General features: G+C 39.0%; 1 protein-coding gene across 2 annotated transcripts in view; it reads left to right on the forward strand.

Annotated features, from left to right (window-relative positions):
• The window catches only part of RERE (arginine-glutamic acid dipeptide repeats), a 269,676-nt gene that overhangs the window by 56,945 nt on the left and 192,834 nt on the right, over positions 1 to 19,897 (forward strand). The window contains exons 3-4 of one of the 2 annotated variants that reach the window (XM_031463992.2): positions 8,960 to 9,030; positions 17,617 to 17,742. In XM_031463992.2, the coding sequence (XP_031319852.1) occupies positions 8,960 to 9,030; positions 17,617 to 17,742 (197 nt within the window). The remainder of the gene's footprint in view (positions 1 to 8,959; positions 9,031 to 17,616; positions 17,743 to 19,897) is intronic. The other variant, XM_064494092.1, reaches the window with a different exon arrangement.

Raw genomic sequence — 19,897 nt, forward strand, 5'->3', positions numbered from 1 at the left:
ACAGTTTCATGTAGAGCATCCAGAGCTACTTATGGCCCCAACATTAAATGAAATCTCTCGTCCCATTTCAGGCATCAGTAGGCCTTTAGATACTCTAAATACTGCTGCCTTGCTCAGGTCTTTGCTGATTTTGATTATAAAAGTGAGAGGGGTTTGGCAGATTACCAGATAAGATTCTGCCTGCTTCCTTCCCCCAGTACTTTTTAGCCTGAGAAAGATACATATGTTATAAAGCAAAATTATTACACGTAGAATCCTAAGGAGATAGATAATTGGAAATTGTTGTGTAGGTGGAACTGTCTTTTTCCCCAATACCTGTTAAATACTTATAAAATGACATTTATAATTCACAGTGGACCAAAGATCGGTGATGAAAAGCTGAGGTCTCTGCATCCATTCAGTCAGGTGAAAGTGACGCGATGGTTTAAATTAATCTAAAAGCATCTTTAGTCTTTGACTTTAACCTAAATGAAGCACCTGACCAAACAACAGTAACTGCAACAACAAAAACCCAAATGAAAATAATAACGATTTAAGGGGGAGACAGAGATGCGGGTAGACTAGGAGAGTCAGGGAACAGGCTTTATTTGCCCTTAGAAGTTTATGTAAATTAAAGCAAATGATTAAATTTGAGGTCCACTGAAACTGGGATAGGCTTTGAGTAAGCGAGTAGAATTTAATGGGGTTTGTTACTACAGGCTAATACTGTAGTATTGTAATACTACTAATACTAAGAACATTTTGTTAATCAGCTAATAACAAAAAAGCACACTCCTGTATGTCTATAACTTTGCGCAGGATGTTGTAGAGGTGAGATAGGGCAGGATTCAGAAATACACAGGATTTTTTTAGTCTTTCATTCTTCGTTTTATGGGAAGAAATTACACTCATTCAGGTAACATTATATATCAGTAACAGGCAGTGAGTGGGCCATACCAGCTGAACAGGACAGACTGTACATTGGTGCATTGGGGAAGACGTGAAGGACCATGCAAACCTTGATTTGGGTCCTGGAGGTTGGACAGAATTGCAGTAGGACCAAGTGGAGGTAGAGCATCTCTAATAGGGGCAACAGCGTGAGGATGGGGCACGACTGGAATGTGCCTGTGGAAGAATCAGAAACCAGCTGAGCATATGTAGAAGATCAGGCTGAGAAAAGGAACGAAATGGGTAGCTTGTGGTTTTTCTTTACTTCTGTTATTTTTGTGTGGATTGCTGTCTGTCAGTCTGTGACCCTGGTGGTTATAGTTTTAGGGCAGCAAATTTTGGATGTTTGCCTTATTACTGTCTGAGTCTTGATTGGTACGTTTCTCTGAAGGTGTTTTTTTGCATGCCCTTTTCTCCTTTAAGATACAGATTCTTAGGTGAAAGACTAATCACTCAGTAAGGAAAACCACTCACAGGATTATTGTGTTGTCTGGTAAATAAAACTCAGAAGTAAACTGATGTTAAACAGAATATCAATCTCAGAGGCAATTCAGTACAGTGTTTATTAGTATGTGCTGTGTGCCTTGCTTGTCTGTCTAAACCCATGTGGTAAGTTTAGCCTACTTTTAATAAATTTTCCTTAATGTTGACATTGTGACTGATTTGAAATATATAAGAAAACCATCCAGTGGTACACAAAGAAATATATAGAGAGAAAACGTTCATCTTCAGGTTGGCTAGCTTAAAAAAATCTGTAATAATTGAGCATCTCTGTTCAGACTGACAATTAAACTTTCATTTCCCCAGCCTTTAGTTATAATTTAAGTCCTGACTCTTTCTGGAAAGTTGGTAGTAAATATTTGATTGAGAAGAAATATTAAATGAATATGTACATTTAGTCTTATAGGGAAGGCTTATAAGATGTAGATGCCCATAAAGTACAAAAAAATAATTGGTGTGGGAAATTTTGTAGCTTGATGCTTGAACTGTGGAACACTTGCTTTTACAAAATTGAGAACTGCAGACTACAATTAACTGTCATTAATTTCGTTGAGTAGAAATATGTTCCATTTACTGTACAATCAGGAGCCAGGCTTGAACGAGTTTAAATAGATGGAATCTGAATTATACTGACAGTCCATTAAACAGTAGCAGAAAACCCATAAAGAAAATGGATTCACTGTGATACGAGTTTATAATAAAATCATTTGCCAAATAGGAATTACAGCCAGGCATTGTGAACTCTCCTGTGTGTTTCCAGTGAGCACTGCAAATTGGTTGAACCATTTATTGTAAAGCCCAGGCTCCTAGCACATTGTTTTCAGAAAAGGAGCAGGCAGTGTTGCTTGACATCTGCTCTGCAGGATGTGACACCAGAAGATCAGACTAGCAATTTGTTTGTTGTCAGCCATATGGGAGAGAAGAGTCTTCACTCCAGCCTACCTGTCACTGGTTATTTTCCTATGAACACTGGGTATTCCTGGAAGTGTTTGAACCCTTTCCATGTTGGTTTCCTAAATATACATATTTCAGCCACGTTTTAGTTGTAATCTTTCCGTTAAGGACATTTCCATTAGCAATCATCCTCTAATTAATAGGGATTTTATAGCAGAATTTATTTATTTTTGATAGGAATCACTGAATTGGGATTAGAGTTGTTACCTGCCTTCTCAGGCATTAGAAAGGTAGATACAGTGGGGCCGCAGAAGTGAGAGTGGCCTCGAAAGTCCCTTCCCTCGTTTCTCTAATGCCCTAAGACAGTTTGCTTCATGGGGCAGATGGCTGTCACTGATTTGGAAAATAGATTCCTCCTCAGATTTCCTGTGGTCTCTTATGGCATGTAAGCTATATACTAACACAGCAGTTAGTAAGTATAAGAGAGATCCACATCACTTAACTGGAGTCTTGATGTTAAGCTGGCTAGAACCTTTTTCATAATATGGACTTAATATGGGTTTGTACAAGGAGGGCTTCTTAAGGAACATGTTCAGAATGAAATGTGGTGATGAGAGTGCTTAAAATGTTTTTTGCTTGAGTAATACAAGTATCAAAGCATGGCTAATATTTAGTGTATCAGTATAACTAATAAGATTTCTGCTACTGGCAAGATGATCTTGCTTTTTCCTGTTTTGCAGTGTTTCCAAGTTGGTGTAACATAGGATTCATTTGGGAGTGGGGGAGAAGGTCTCGCTGCAGCAGTTATCCCAAAACTATCAGCATCACTTCTTAAAGTTAGAAAGAGAATCATCTTCAGTCAATCTTTAAGCTTTTGATATATTTTACATTGGAAGATTTTCCAACTTCTAGAGGAAAAGAGAAAAATATGGGAAATTAAAACAAATTTCCATTTAGTTTGTTATGACCTGCTTCCCTGTCCCTCTCCCCCTCCCCAAACTTGGTTTTTCTCATAATTTAATTCCCTGTTAGCATGATAATTCCCCTGTTAGCAATGAGGATAAAGATAGGTAAGTGGTTTCTAAATGTATATAGTGTTCTGTTTTTAGACAAAACCCCACATCACTTTTGTAGTACTGGTTGGAAATCTGTAGACGTCTGAGTACATGGAATTTAATTTTCATGAAATCTGAAAAGGAAGGAACCAAGGATATATGGTACCTGAGATCTCTTCCCCCAAGTTTAGAATCTTTAACAAGATGTTATCAGCCAATTTTGGTGGCAGTGTTGAGGGTCAAAACATAGGATAAGGATAAGGACTAAAAAGATTTCACTTGCAGAGATGCTGTGTTCCCAGTTGTTGTTCCCTTTTCCCTTTTAAGTTCTCCACGAGTCCCACCCAGTGCAGGGACCCTTTCCCCGCAGAAGAATCTAGTGGAAAACTAAAGGTAGGTCATCCTGCAGTTGAGTTATTTATTTCTTAAAGAAGTATTTATTAGAAACCAGCATCCTTCATGTTTGTGTTGATAGAGCATGGCTTTCTTGCTAGGATTTTATATAACTTCTTTTCAGTTTTAATATTTTTGTTCAGTTCATTTGTTTCTCATATAGTTTTTGAGTGTTTCCTGTCTCGATGTAGTATATCGTTGGTGGGGGTGAGGCACGGTGACAGGTTTGACTGTTGTCTGGAAGGGGAAAGGAGACCAGAGGCTGTGTTAGAGGCCTCGCGCTACGCGTGGATTGAAAGTTGGGGTTTCCGTATTCCTAGTGCACACGCCCACACCAACACCCTGTTGTATGTTGGAAATTTGGAAACAGCCGTATTCACTGGTGAGATGCTTGTGGACTTTATTCTGCAGGATTAGACTAACTGCTGTTACCTCACTGAGTGGTTCAGAGTGTCGAGGGTGGAGGAATCCTGTGTAAGAGAAATGGAAAGCTGATGGAGCAGTCCTGGGGGTCAGCCTCCACGCCCACCGCTGTGCCACCCAGCTGGGTCTTTGGGAAATTTGTTGAGGAGAAAGTCTTTGTTCGTACGTGCTTTTCCTAAGTAAAGGTTTTCTATTGGCTTTGCAAAGGGGTGAGAAGATATTTCAGAGATTAATGGCAGAAATAGGTCCATGGAGGGGAAACTCTTTTATGGGACAGAGCACCGTGGCTGAGCGATGCCTGAGCGCAGCTTTAACACCGGGCTCCCAGTGCCGCGTGCTCGGTCAGTGGGCAAAGTCTGTGTCCACTGTGCTTGTGAGGAGGCTGTCAGGAAATGTGCTGACAGGTTCTTTGTGTTTCAGGATGACAAACTGCGTGATGCTTCAGGCTGTGGTTTTTACCCTGGAGAGGACCCTGCTCTTGTTCTATTTACATAAACCTGCTGATTTGCTGAGGATTGGAAAAGCAGAGAGAGCTTTCCTTGCCTCCAGAATCTGCCTTTCTGTTTTGGCTGACTTCCTTCTCCAGCCTAGCGAATGCTCTGTTGTTTGCAGATGGCACAAGAGAGTCTTGGACACAAAGCTATGCTGAGGTTGTAAGAAAGAGCCAGAAACACCCTGTTCAACGTCATGGCCCAAAACATGGACACAGGATTTGAGATCACTTAATCGTGTGATCCATTTCCAGGCAGAGGCTACGTGTTAGAGAATAAGTCTTAACCTGGACCCATGGTTTCATTTCCAGACACCCCTAGTAAGAAAAAAAAATGTATTATCCTGTGTTGTTTGGAATAATTGATATTGATGGTAATAGCCTCACCCATTTTTCTGGCCCATTTCAGGCTTGCTGATTTTAAGATTAAAATATATATATATTTGCCCTGCAGCAGCCGTTAGCTCAGTCTGGTAAATATGCATTTTCATGTGGGCAATTTTGAAAATGTGCATTATGCACTTAATGGATTGCATCAGCTTTGCTCAGTTCTTTCAGAACTGCTTGCTTGCTTTTAAAAAATTTTTTTTTTTCTTTTTTCTTTTCTTTCTTTTTTTTTTTTTTTTTTTCAAGAAAAGGTGTCTGCAGTACTTGAGTTGGCCATGGGGAATTTTCAGGTTGAGGCTCATTGATCCAGCTGACTGAAACCAATTTTATCATCAGCTTCAGACAATCTATACTCTTATAAATTGCATGAAAACTCTTGGCAAATTCTTTTGGCTTTAAAAGATTACTGGGCACATATCCTAACTGAGAGTGTAACGTTGCATTGACTTATGTTCTCATCATTCCCTTCCCAAATAAACCTCTTTATTTTTGTACTAACTGAACATCTATATAAAGTTACTTTCTTAAATAGCTGCTTAATCAGTGAGACAGGAGGGAGATACTTCTGAGTGTTTGGCCTTATTTAACCTTGTTTTGAAAATCGTTGAGAGTAATAATAAGTAGATTTTTGTTTGTGTGTGAGAGACTTAAATTCCGCATCGTTTCTTAGGAGGTACTCTTTTTTAGTTGGATCCTCCTAATTTTTTATGAGAGAGTTACAAAGGAAAGTTTGATTCTACAATAATTTTTCATGCTTTTGTTTTAAAAACGAATTAGGGGGGAGGGTATAGCGCAAGTGGTAGAGCTTAGCATGCACGAGGCCCTGGTTTCAATCCCCGGTATCACCATTAAATAAATAAATAAACCTAATTATCTCCCTCCCCTTCCCAAATAACAATACAATAAATAAATTTAAAAAAATGAATTAGAAAAGTGAGATCAAAACAATGTATTTTTTTCCATTCCTATGGCAAGTTTGACATGGTGTGAAAAATTTTAAATCTGGTCAGAAATTTTAATGACCTGATCTTGGTCATTTTGTGTCTTACGACTCTTTATGTAAAATAAACTCTTTAAGTTTTGTCACTTAATTTTGAAGTGAACTTATCTGACTTTTTCACATACAAGTTTCAAAATACTGATAGAGATCACTTGATACAGTGACCTGTTTTACAGATTACTACCCTTATGCATTGGAATCTCATAAATGAATTTATAGCTTTGGATCCATTTGCGTTGCCATGATAACCTTTTAAACAAAAAGAGGTGACCTTACCTAGTACTAAGGCATCAGTAAGTAAATAGGGTAATTCCCTAAGTTAGGTTTGAGGATCTGCCCCCTCCCTCTGCCTTGTCCCTCCTGGCAGCATTCCTCAGGCGGGGCTGCAAGGCGGCCTCCAGGTGTGCAGGCAGAGGGGCATCAGATTTACATCCAGGTATATTTACAGATAATCATTTTCCTGAATGTAACTTTGTAGTGAGAAATGAAAAAATATAGATTCTCTCTCTCATTCTGGAAACCATTCTTATATACCAGTTAATAGCTACTCTATGTCTTTATGTAAGAGGGTTTATAGTAAATAATGATTCTGCTGATTATGAGCAAAATATATAATAAAGCTTTTCTTTGTGTAAAAAGAACATTGTTATACATAATCCTAACTGTGTTACCGTCTTTCATCTACTTCAGTTCTCTCTGGTCTCACCAACACCAGTGTCAGACATTAGTCTCCTTTGGGGGTACAGAGAATGCAGAAATGAGTAAGTTTATTTGAGCTCAAAACTGAAAGTGGACAGTGTAGACCGTCTTGACTGCCAAATAACTGAACAAACAGGGAATGTGAATTGCCAGTTTTATATAAAGGAAAGGAAATTTTATAGCAAGGAGAGGAGGCGTTGTCATTTCTTTACCGAGGAGCCACGAGAATTTACTGCCACTGAAGGTCACTCATAAAGTTGCAGGTACTTGTAGAACAAAGCAGTGAAGGGGGTTTGGTGTGGAGATAGGGGATTGGTGTTTCTTCAGGACAGCGCAGCCTAGGGGAGGGTGAGGTGTACTGTGGGATCAGACCGTTGAATGCAGCAAGTTTGCTTATCATGTGAGCTCTACAAAAGTAGAGATAATTAGTTAGGAAGGGACCTATTAGTTTTGAAGTCAGTGAATAGTAGCTAGGTATGACAGTGATACGTTATGAGATACAAAAAATACTTCTTTCTAGAAGAAGATAGGGAGAAGCGGGCATATAGACTGATTTGTGTTCGCATTGAGTGAGATGAGTAAATAGTTGATATCTAGATGTTTGAAATGCTGGTAGTGTGTACAACAGGGATTAGAACACAGAAATTAAGAATCTGGCATTGTCCCCAAGTTGTGCAAGTTGGGGCTGCAGTTTTTATTTAGGGAGTGGTGTCGTCGGTTTTTACTCAAATACCGAATTAGGCGTAGGAAGAGAAATATCCACCACAGTGGAAAGAGTTGTTTTGTTTGTCCCTTAAAGTGATCAGCATGTTAAATGGATGTAGCCTGAATGTTGAATGGAGTTTTTTTTTTTTTTTTTTTTTTTTAGCGTGTTGGACTTTGGGATAAGATAGAAAGCTCAATCAACAGTTTGTTCTTGAGCTGCTATTTTACATGGATTCAGAGCTCGAATCGCTGCTGCTGAGTCTGTGTCTGAGTAGAGAAATCAGCTGGGAAATCTTGGATGCCTCAGCAGTTGGCTTTTAGGCTTCTTCTTTTTCTGTAGTAACTTTGGGCTACAAGAATCCTGATGCCTTTCAGGAGGTGTCCTGGAAAGGAGTGCCCTTTAGTCTTTTTCACGTCTTTTTTCGAGGTCTGCCTCTTGGTGGGTCTGCTAGGGCCATGGTGGGACTAGAGCTTCCCCTGGGCTGAATCTCCCAACATCTGCTCCTTTGCTTTTTTATTTTTGAGGCTCTTAACATGTGTGAAATGAGGAAATAGAGAAGTCTGTCTGTGTTCTCAAGCATCTGAGTTAATCTAAGGCATGTTTGTTGTTAAGGCATGTTTGTTATCAAGGGTCATGAAGAAGGATAAAACAAATGGTATTTTAAATATGGGCATTGTGGTCACTGTCCCTGGAACATTTGGTTGACTGCAGATGCCTCTACTTCTCAGTAAATAATACATAGACTTTCCTGTCCTAAGTGTCAAATGTAATTACCCATCCATTGCCATGGCAAATACAATTTAAGGACGTACTCGTCTTCCCTGAGGAAAACGTAATTTGGTTTATTTCATTCCATCTCTGATTGGCTGCCTTGGCTTTCTTTACTATTAGAAAATGAAATATGTTTAGGTTAAATTTTACTAGAAGGTTATCCGCAAGATGCTAGATTGGCTTTCTTTTTCTTTCTTTCTTTGGGTGAAAAGGTCATTGTAATAGCATGTTCAATCTAGTCTTCTTTACACATTTCATGTATTTCCTCACAAAATATTTATTAAAAAATAAAGCAGAACATGGCAAAGCTGCTTCTCTTTGTGAAGACAGGGAAACGTCTATCTAAATAAGATGCTCAGGATTTCGTCTTGGTGTGTAACCTTGAGCACGTAATTCCCTTTATCAGAGTCTCTTCATCTGAATGTGGATGATCCCATGGGATTCCCACCCCTCCTATTTTCAGGGATGCTGGGAACAGTAATTGAGGCTTTATCAAATTCTTAAATTATCAGAAAAGTTGTCAAAAAGAACCCAAGAGCTGTTTTCCTTTAGCTTAAAATTATTTGTAATTTAATGTCACCTTTGAAAACTTTTTTTAATGTAAAAGGTATGTGCTTTGTCATTTATTTGTTTATGCAGTGGCTTTAGGGGCCCTGTCTGTGTTCCCTTAAAGGTAAATGCCATTGTTTTTAAAATTTCTTTTTCTTTTAAAGACTGTGTGTATATCGAGAGTCGGAGGCCAAACACACCGTATTTCATCTGTAGCATTCAAGACTTCAAACTGGTAAGCATTTTCCATGTGCTGTTGATTCTCCTCTGTACCTTATCTTCCCTAGTCCCATCGGCTGTCTCTCTGGGTTGCTTCTCTCTTGTATTGACTTGATAACCAGTTCACCTTCTGCGTGCTAAGGGCCTGGTGGCTGCAGCACCCCAGGAAGGCAGGGCGCAGTTTTAGAACACTTAGTGTTATAAAGCTCCTACTGTAAACAGATGTTTCTGAAGTTTTTATTCCTTTAGTAGCTGTTCTGAGAACAGTTTCAGAGATTCCCGTGTTCCTACGGTAGTGGTTTTTTCTCAGCCATTGTGAAGAATCTGAAGTAAGGTAAAATTGGGATTTGATGATGAGTAGGGAAAAAAAAAGAATATCAACGGGCCAGAGATGAGTTTTCTGTGGCAATTGTAATTTACTTAGGTATTTTAAACAAGTAGGGAGTATATTTTGAACTTTGTTTTGGGGTTTCCTGGTGTTAGAGGTTGGGGGGAGGAAGTGTGGCCTCGGGGAGGTATAGCTGCAGTACTTCCCTGTTGAAAACTTTTCACAGGTGCCTAAGTGTTAATGTTGCCCATCATGAAATCTCTTGTTTTGAGACCACTGGTTCTCACTTTTGGGGCTTTGGATCCCTCGATATCCGTAGGCAGTTTGCAGAGGTCTGTAAATAAACATCAGTCTTAAATAAATATACCTCACTATGTGTCTGAGCTACTGGTTTTCAAATGTATTGATATGCGGCTGTGATTTGAAAAATTGGCTTATGTACTGACAGTACAGTTAAGAATCACTTTATTATGTAGTTTCCTCAAACAATTGATATGTGAAATACTGTCATTTGGAGATCTTTTGAAATATTTAGATGTTCAAACAGGATCCTTGTACTTGAAGGTTGTGAACCACTGCGTACATTTTTAGGTCTAGAGAAATCCTGATTGTTTAGCTTTGTAGAGATATGTGTCAGTATTTGTGAATACCGTTATTTCCAAAACCCTTAGTAACTTTTGACAGTACTTGTGTTTTGACATACATTGTATGTGATATTTCAGTCTAAAGAAAAGTAATGTGTTCTGAACTCTGCTTGTCCTTTTTTAACAAAAGTCATTTTAAATGACTCCAAATGTCCAGTTAGTGTACCTGACTTAATTTTAGAAGTTGCATGCCCTGTATTTTTCTTTATTCAGAAATTGTCACGTAAGTAATAAATACATGCTTTTTTTTTTTTAACTTCTTTAAAAGAAAGTAAAATGGGTCATTTACTTCTAAGATTTCTTCATTCTTGATAGGCTGCTTTTACCTTCTAGTTGTTTTATAAGGTGGCCTTGCAGTTTAACCTTGTAAATCAAATGCTTTCTATTCAGATTTTATGTCAACATGAAGTTTTACCATTTTTAAAGGTCTCTGCTGTTTATTGTATGTTTCCTTCCAAGGATTTTTTTTTACAGATGCTGCACTGACATCTGAAAATATGGGTGGTGGCCTTGCTTCCTGAAGACTTTTCTTTTGCTCGTGGCTGCTGCTGCTGCTCTGTCCCTGCTCCTTGTCTTTGTGTGTGATTTTTACCAAATGTAATACCAGAAAAGATAAATCTGGGAAATAAAACTGCAGAGATTTTTCTTTTACCTATTAGAGTCTGAGCCCCTTTTGTACAATTTTTGCCCTTTAGCAGGTGCCTTGATGTTTGAACGACGTCTCTTATGAAGTGCTCATTACAAAGTAATAGTTGTTGTTCGGGGCAGAGGCTCCTGCTGAGCTACAGTAATTGCTCAGGGTATTAACAGCAATAAAAGCTGAAGCTTCTGTTGTCAGTACTCGTCTAGGACAGCGCATTAAAGCTGTCTGCAAAAGCAGTGTGGGAGGTGGGGTGCCATATGTTTAGATACCTTTTTCTAAGTCACATATTGCTATGTCTTATGCTTTTGTTTGAGTTCTGTATTCAGCACATATTCGTCGTCGTTATGTAAGAATAACAGAGATGATGATGAAATATTTGCTCCTGGAAGGAATGTATTGTCTGGATACCCACTTTCTTTCCTTGATTCTCGGTATTACTTATGAAAAGATAACCTAGGAGATGAGAATAAACAGAGACCTTTTTTCCTTTAGCTTACCCAGCCTGTAAAGGGGAAAGATGAACAGAAGGAAATGTGCTTTGTTTCTCTGCAAGATTTTAAAAAGAAGAAATTGGAGTTGGTTTTGCCCACAGCAAATACCATGCATGGCAAGTGGAACAATGGAAAACAGAAACCCAGTAGCTTTGAAATGTTGTTCATTAATTATGTATTTTATCTTTTTAGCCTTTTTTTTTTTTGGTTTGAGGTTTAACTGAGAGATGTATTTCTTTGTTTATATCATAAATTAGAATTAATCATTTATCATGGTGAGTTCTTTAGTATAAAGTAAATTTTGGGACAGTCTATGGCACCAGGTGAATGCCCTTTGTAGGGCAGGAAGCTGGGAGAAGCAGAGGGTTGGAGCAAGGGTGCAGAGAGCAGGGTGAGAGCCCGCTCTCCCTAAGTCCTGCTGCACGGATGCTTCTCCCACTGGATTCTCAGATTGTCCTTATCATTACCTCTCAGCAAAGGGCTCTTTTCCTGGGCCAGGTTGAGCAGAAATCTAGTAACTGTAATTGAAAGAGCCTGTTGAGACATCTGCAACCCTTTCTTCTGCTGCGCTCCTGTAGGTCTTCCAGGTCATTGTGTGACTGAGTTTGCTTTGGGGGTTTGTTCTGGAATGAGTCAGTATCACCAGGGAGCATTGCATTATATCCTCGAGTGCAGTTAGTGGTGTTGGGGTGTCATCAGTGACTTTGGCAGGTGTTTATTGTGTTCTTTGTTGAGCGCAGCACCATAGGGGGACTGAAGAACATAAGGTACAATTCCCTCCCTCAGTGATTCTGGGTTCTAATTGGACGAACAGTGGTGGTACTGTCAGATGTCAGCCCTCTTTAGGGGACACTGAGTAGAACTGATGTGGAGGAAGCCATTCACTTTTTGTCCCAAGAGAAGGATTCCTTTCTTTAACTAAAAAAAAAATGAAATTCCATTTTTATAGAAATTCAGGCCTTAGCACAATAGAATTCATTTGTATCCAGAAGTAATCATGGACTCTGAGATTGCATAAGAAGCTTATTGAGATGAGTAGCTTCCACTCAGTGTAACACCAAGGAATTCCTTGTCTGGCGCTAACAGTGGTACTCACGCTGAATTCCTCACTCACGGGAGAGTAGGTGAAGCTGTTTCTTTGATATTCTACATGGGAGTTCTGTGTGGATTTCTAATGAGTTTCTGTCATTCATTAAATAGAAAAAAATATGATTTTTATTTCCTTGAGTTACATAATTATCCCTTTTTAAGCTGACATATGAAATGGATTTTCAGGTAGGATGGGTAATTATTGCAAATATTATTTTGAACAAATAGCATTTTTGCTTCTATTTGATTTATTAAAACTTAACTGTCATTAAAATTAAGCCTGGTCTAGAGATTCCTTAGAGTTGGGGATATGCCTCTCAGGATATCATGGTATTTTCAGTTGACTTCTAGGGCTCAGTGTGTTATGGCTCTGCATGGGTGAGTGTGCTGTTGTGCCGTTTATGTCCCTGACAGTCACGTACTGTAAGTGCTGATTTTCAAAGTAGGATGGCTAAGGGTGCATATACCACTAGTTACCTTGGAGAAGGCACATCTCCATTACTGCTGTGATGTAGGGGCCAAGTTATTTAAGATTTAATATGGCATGCCTCTTTGTTTCACTGCCAAATGTGAGCAACTGGGAGAGGAACATTTGGAATTTTCTTTCCAGTTCCTGGTTTGTACCCATAACACTACCCCAAAAGCTGATCACCACAGCATGACACACAGGGACTTCAGCTTAGGTTCCACTTATCATTGAAATTGCCCTCTCTCCACCAAATTGAGTTTCTCAGAAGTGTATGTTAAAAGCAGGAAAATGATTTTTGTTCTTTAAAATGAACACTTACTGAGAATAAGTAATTATATCTTCTCACTTTTCGTTAGAGACCTTACACAGGTAATTCTGGGAGGTAGGGAGTCTTCGGGAACATGCCCTCTGTGTGCACACCCACAAATGCACAAGGAGTTAATGTCATTTATGATAATTTATAATGTACCACGATTATTTAATCCCAGCTTGGCTGTTGTGACCGCTCAGCACAGAATGTATGGTGGATGGAAGTTCAGGAAATGGGCATTTATTTTAAATTAAGTAAATCTTGTTTTCAAAACTTTTTGGGGGGTGTTCAGGAAATCCACATTAATGTGAACATGGCTAATTCAGAGTTGAGATGTTATTCTGGGACTGGGTTTGAGGGTGGCAGAGTGCATGGGTTGAGACTGATATCAGCTGGCCTGTTTCATCAGCTGCTTGCTGTCTTTTATGGCCTTGGGCAAGACTCTAAACCCTCCGAACCTTGCTTTATTTACCTATAAAGTTGGGCTATGAAGCACCTACTTTGCAGATAGGTTGTTTTTAGATTAAAAGATCAAGCCTGCAAAGTGGATGGTGCAGTGTCTGGGCCATGGGATGTTCATGATGCCGACGTTCAGTTGGCGCCCTAGGTTTGAGGGCGGATATTAGTGTTTTATTCATTGATGTATACTTGGCATGGCCCATGTTAGATCCAAAGTAAATATTTACTGAACATTGAATGAAGTTACATTTCAGTGGAAAAAATCGACTGGATAAGGTTTTCAAGGGGCTTTAGTAGTAGTTTGATACGATGCATGCATTAAGTACAGATTAGCCTTCTGTTTCTTAAACAGGCCAAAGATAAATCTGTTTCTTTACCTTCAGTTAGCCTGCAGTGTATAGTATTTTATATACTTAAATAATAAAATTCTAAAAATACTTTAAAACTCAGTTTTTTATTTTCTTCTGGAAGTTTATGAGTGTTGCCAAAATCATAACTTTTTTAGGCTTTATTATATTCTGTTTTGAATTTTCTATATTACTTTTAGCAAAGATAAATGAGGGCTTAGTGTATGTGTAGACGTCCCAGAGAAGGCCAGCTGATAAGAAAAGTGCCTTAGGGTACTACCGACTTTCTGTGTCAAACTGGTTTTGCTCGCTCTTTTTTTTTTCATGGTCCCTCAAGTTAGGCCTGCAGAATTGAGTCTGTCTACAGTTTTTTTGTTTTTCGTTTTTTTCCCTCTTTACCCTGTTTGGTTCGTTCCCTATAAAAAGGACAGTACCACTTGGTTATAGCAGTGTGACTTAAGCATAGTGTTGGATAATGAAGTGAAAACCTTGACATTTGTTATCAAGTGTCTTCAGTTTACAGAGTGAGGGAGTAAGTATTACTTAAAGAGATAATGGAAGGTACAGCACAGACAGTTCTTTACAAAAGATTTGCTCCTTCTTGTTGGCTTAGTTGCTCTCACCTGTCAGGGGTGAGTGCCTCAGTGTGACTGTGCTCGTCTCCCGCAGTGATTCCTAAGTCAAGACAAGGTTGGGAAAAAGAAGGAAAATTTGTCATTTGCAACAATATGGGTGCACTTCTAGGGCATTTACTCTAAATGACATAAGTCAGACAGAGAAAGACAAATACCGTATATCATTTATATGTAGAATCTAAAAGATGCAGCAAACTAGGGAATATAACAAAAAATAGAACAGGCTCCCAGATACAGAGAATGAATTAGTGGTTACCAGTGGGGAGGAGGACAGGGGAGGGACAGCATAGGGGCGGAGGATTAAGAGGTGCAGACTGCGTGTATAAAGGAAGCTACAGGGGTACATGGTACAGCGCAGGGAAGATGCCCAGTGTTCTCTAATAACTGTAAATGGAGTATAATCTTTAAAAATTGTGAATCACTGTATTGTACACCTGTAACTTATATATTATACATCAACTATACTTTAATTTAAAAAGTAAAAAAAAAAAAAAGGAAAAGGTTTGAATTACTAATTTGGTGCTAGAGTATTCTTCTGAAGGCCATACCTTTTCCCCTTCTTTGTTTAAAATACAGGTCATGGTTGCTTAGTTATTAGGGATAAGCATTGTGATAAACTACAGTGAGGTTTTGGGCTTCCTCCACGCTGTGTCTGGAGTAAGCCACTGATAATAAATGTATGTGCAAGGACTAAATGTCCTTTTCACATGTGACTTTGAAGTTTATAATTGTATTTAATCCTTTAAGAGGCAAGAGGAGGATGAACTTGCACAGCCTGGAGTCTGATGGACACAGTCAGATGAGGTGGTGTTGGATTTCTGCTGCGCCTGCCCCTCACCTCCACCCCAGTTATGAAACAATCCTGTTGAAAGTTATTTTGAATCGCCCAGCCTTTTCGCATGATGTGAACATCACTTTATAAGCGGAGGGATGTGGTGATACAAGTGAAAATCAAAACGAGGCTTTGGGAATAAATAATCTCAGAGCATCTTATTGGCCCCATTTACTCAGCTTCTCAGCAGTCCATTTTCACTTGTGACTGACAGTCATCGTAGGCCACGTGGGATTTAAAATTTTAATGGTTCACAATTACTGTGAAGTTGGGTAATTAATGTTTCTCCTGATTTATTTGTGTTTTAGGACTCTATGAAATGACTGAAAAAAATTTTGTTTAATTATATTTACTTCCATGAAAAAATTATCTAAAAATGTCATTTTGGTAAACCTGTTCTCTATATGTGAAATGTTTTCAATGCAGAAAACTCTAGGTATTCTAATCTTTTTGAAAAAGAACTTGAAGTTTGAGACAGTTTGATATTTTCAGAAAGCTCCTGTGCAAGAATCAATATTCTTGTAAAGTCCTATCATTTACACTCTATTTCTTAGGACTGGAAATTTGTAATTTGTATGTATATGTGGATGTTTATGTTAAGGAACAACTCAAAATAATACAAGAAAAAACCCATTAGGAGACTTGAAAGAAAACTAGGGCAACTGAGATATTGTCAGTGTTTTCTGATTAATAGAATAAAGAAATGCTTTGAAATGATGCTTTAATGTTTAAAGTGTTTTAACAATTACTTGAACTTTTGCGTATTAAATAATACCAGAGTGCTTAGAAATGCTTTACTAGGTATCTGTTTGTTTAAAACCCTTGATTCGAATGAAAAAGGATTTGAGTGGCCTGGTTAATTGAATTCCTAGTGCAAGAGATTAACCAGATTCATTTTTATTTGACACGGTAAAAATTGAGTGTACTGTACACGCTATTGCACAGTTGAATTTTTGATTTGGAATTTGCAGTGCTGGTGTGGGGAGGAGGGAGTTATGTGGAGAATGTTATGGCTACTAACACTTGATATCCATGTAGATCATATATGTATATTATCACTGAGACAGTGGGAGTCCGAGACTGACCACACAGAAAGTGTAATGTGAGGGAGCCCCAGATGTGCTCTCGGGGGTGACCTGCAGAGGAAGAAAAGAAAGAAAAGCATCAAGATAAAGACATTCCCAATATTAGCTTATTTTCTTGGGATTTGTCTTTTTTGTTTGTTTTCAAAGAGACATAAAAAATAAGTAGTTAATGGAGCATATTAATACCTTGGTCCGTAGAAAGATGTTAGAGAGTGATTCTTTGCTTCTCAAAAGGAACTACATGTAACAGGGCTCCCTAAAAATGATTTAATATTAAAAGTTTGCTTATCTGTAGTTTTAAAACAATTTTAAAAACAGAGATTCTTATAAGTATTTGGATTTTATGGGGTTTTAGTTCATTTACAACCACATGAAATTGGGTTGGTTAGGTTTAGGGAAATGTTATGTACTCTAGAGTATTTGAAAAGGGACGTACTCAAACTATTATCTGAGGTACCTTTTTTTGATGCTTATCCGGACTTTGCTGGCTTTCAGAAGTTGCTAATTTTTTGCTCATTTTAAATGTTTTCAGAGTTTCTTTAAAAAAAAAAAGATATACGATACATACACCAAACTGACTTTGCTTCTAAAAGAAATAGTGTCTTGCTAGAACTTTATGCTCTGGCCTGTTCACTATACTTACCCTGTGGGCATTGTGAGCAAATTAAAGCTAGTTTGAATGGTATCTTTCTTTCCTCTGGTATTAAGCTTTTGTCTTTTACATTGTCTTTAGCTTTACAAAATTAAACCTGGACTTTAAGAAAATGGTAGGATCTTTCTTTGAGGTTCCCCCCACCCCACCCTAATATCTTGAATATCTTACGAAGTAATGTCAATATCTCTAGCATCTCTCATTAGAAACTCTTCTGAAAGCTCAGTTTGTCCACTTGCGGTTCATTTTATAGGCGTATTTATCTGACACCACTGCATTTTGATTTTGATTATAAGCAAAGCATGCCACTGTCACTGTGCTTTGACACTGTGTCACATCTTAACTTGGTTATTTTGGGGGCACACACCATACTGCTTCATGACAGGCCCACGTGAAAGTGTGGAGTCAGAGGGTCATATGTTTTTTCCTGCTGAAGTAAGGAAATGGCTTTGATTGATGCAGAGAAGTTAACTTTAGTGATAGAATCAATTCTCTGAGATTTCCGAAGCCATCTGCTAAAGGATTTGTGCAGATACCTGCTTGTGTGCTGAGTGCCCCTAATAACCAGGGTATGAGGGGACATTGGGCATGTTAACTTAAAACTTTTTTCTTTTTTAGGTCCACAACTCCCAGGCCTGTTGCAGATCTCCAACTCCTGCTTTGTGTGACCCCCCAGCATGCTCTCTGCCGGTGGCATCACAGCCACCACAGCATCTTTCTGAAGCCGGGAGAGGGCCTGTAGGGGTAAGGAGAATCCCGTTTTTAAAAGCTGTCAATATTTTATATCCCATAGGGTATAAAATAGGAATATTACCTCCCTCCCCAGAGCCCCTTTAAAAATGTGCTGTATTGTATGTGTTTTTAAAGGAGTAACAAGTACATGCACAGAGGAAGCAAAATACGGGACTTGCCTTACCCCTCTAGGACAGTTCCAGAAGCGGGTGGGGTTTGGTGGTGTGGGGTATTCTGGCACCAGCAGAGAGCATGCTGGGCTGCTGCAGGAAGCAGGAGCTGGCAATCAGCAGCGAGTATGGATGTTGGCAACTGAAATGGGGGAAACAGGGGGTAAGTTTGAGTCCACGTGTGGAGGATGCATTTCCCCAGGATTCCTGGGACTCATGGCCCGTGAATCTAAACTATCTTGGGTGCTGTCCTCTCAGGGGACGATTTATAGAGTATTGCTCGGAAGTAGCCAGGCTTTTCTGCAATGCCAGACGTAGAAGGAAAGCCTTTTGAAAGCCTTGGGCTGTAGATGTAATGCCCTCAGCTGTTCTCTGGTAAATCCTCTTTACCTGCCGGTAATGTGGGATGACTGTGAGAGGTAGCAGGGTGAGCTGTCTTCAGCGCTTTATCCCTCAGAATGCAGGGCCTGCTGTTAGTGATCCACGAGGGTTCTTTTTGTGTCATGTGAGTCACCTTCTCTGAGAGCTGTGTGTACACCTGTCTTCCTTGTCCTTCCTTTATGAGGATTTAATGCTGAAGTTTTCTGAAAGATAGGTGTTTATTCTGATCACCTGCTGTTAATTACTAAAGAACTTTGAGACCTTTCTCTTGTTGTATGTGGGGCTCAAACTCACACTCAGAAAATAACACAAGAGAATAGTTATCACACATGCACGCACAATTCAAATTAGTGGCGATGTGTAATGAATTGTTCAGTTGCGTGTAGAACATTGATACCTTGAGACTAAGAGAGTGCTCTGAACGGGCTGTAGCACTTGGGGAAGTTTTGTGAAGGCAGATAGGTTTGAAGAGCTGAGTATGTGTTTGATATGTCAGTAATGTATGGGCAGGCAGAGTGGATGAGCCTTCCGGGTGTACATGTCAGCCTGGCCCTGTAGGCAGCCTAGGCAATGAGCCGGGTGAAGCTGGGAGTTGTCAGAAGATAACCACGGGATGGCACCGAAGAGCACAGGTTAGTGGGTTTGGGGAGGCAGTGGTGGGGTTATATAAAATGCGGCCAGATCACAGAGGCTCTTAAAGGTTAGACAAGGCAAGATTTTACGTGCTAGACAGAAGAGAGCCTTTGCAGGCTTTTTTATTCCAGGCAAGCTGATTTGCAAATCACTGCTTAAGAAGATTTCATTGGGTAGCAGTGTGCAGTATGGAGTGGGGACAGATTATGAAAGTTCCAATTATGTGGCTAGGGCTGTCATCCATGCGTAAAATGAAGAAAACCAAGACAATGGAGATTGGATATTAGTAACTATAATAAAATGACAAACAATTATCACAGCAACATTTTCTTGTTTAGATAGTTGCCAGTGTAATTTATCAAGAATTAGACGAGAAAAAAGGTCCACGTTATGGAAGCCTTGGAATTCTTGATATAATAGCCATTCACAATGAAAGATAAAACCCAATGTAGTGGATAAAAATCTGATTTTAACCCCTGGAGAGATATTGACATCTTAAGGGACAAATTAGCAGAGTTCTGACTTGACTGCCTATTTCAAAAGTCTTGGCATTTTACCAGTTACCATTGTGCGCGTGCGTGCGTGCCTGTGTGTGTGCAATCTTTCAGGCCTGTATTATCTTTATCCTCTAATCAGTGTGGCTGTTATTGTTAGACTGTTTCATTTACTGCAGTACTCACTAACCAGGGTTTTCTGAGTGGATTTTAAATTTTACCCATAATAACATTGATTTTTTTTTTTTAGTCAGCTTTTTTTTTTATATAAGCATTAGTGATGACCAGTATTTATTTTTTTAGCAGTAAAAATCTTGTGCCCACTGAGGATTAAAATAAATTCATGATTGGTGCTGTACTCAGATACCATCATATGTCTGTTGGAGAAGATTCCGTAATAAGATGATAAATCTTTCAGTCAAGATGACACTGCATAAAGCTAACGTACTGATTGTTCTTTAACAACGCTTCATGCTGCCAGAGTCATTT

Source organism: Camelus dromedarius, chromosome 14 (genome assembly GCF_036321535.1).
Source record: "Camelus dromedarius isolate mCamDro1 chromosome 14, mCamDro1.pat, whole genome shotgun sequence".
In the NCBI taxonomy this organism is placed as follows: domain Eukaryota; kingdom Metazoa; phylum Chordata; class Mammalia; order Artiodactyla; family Camelidae; genus Camelus; species Camelus dromedarius.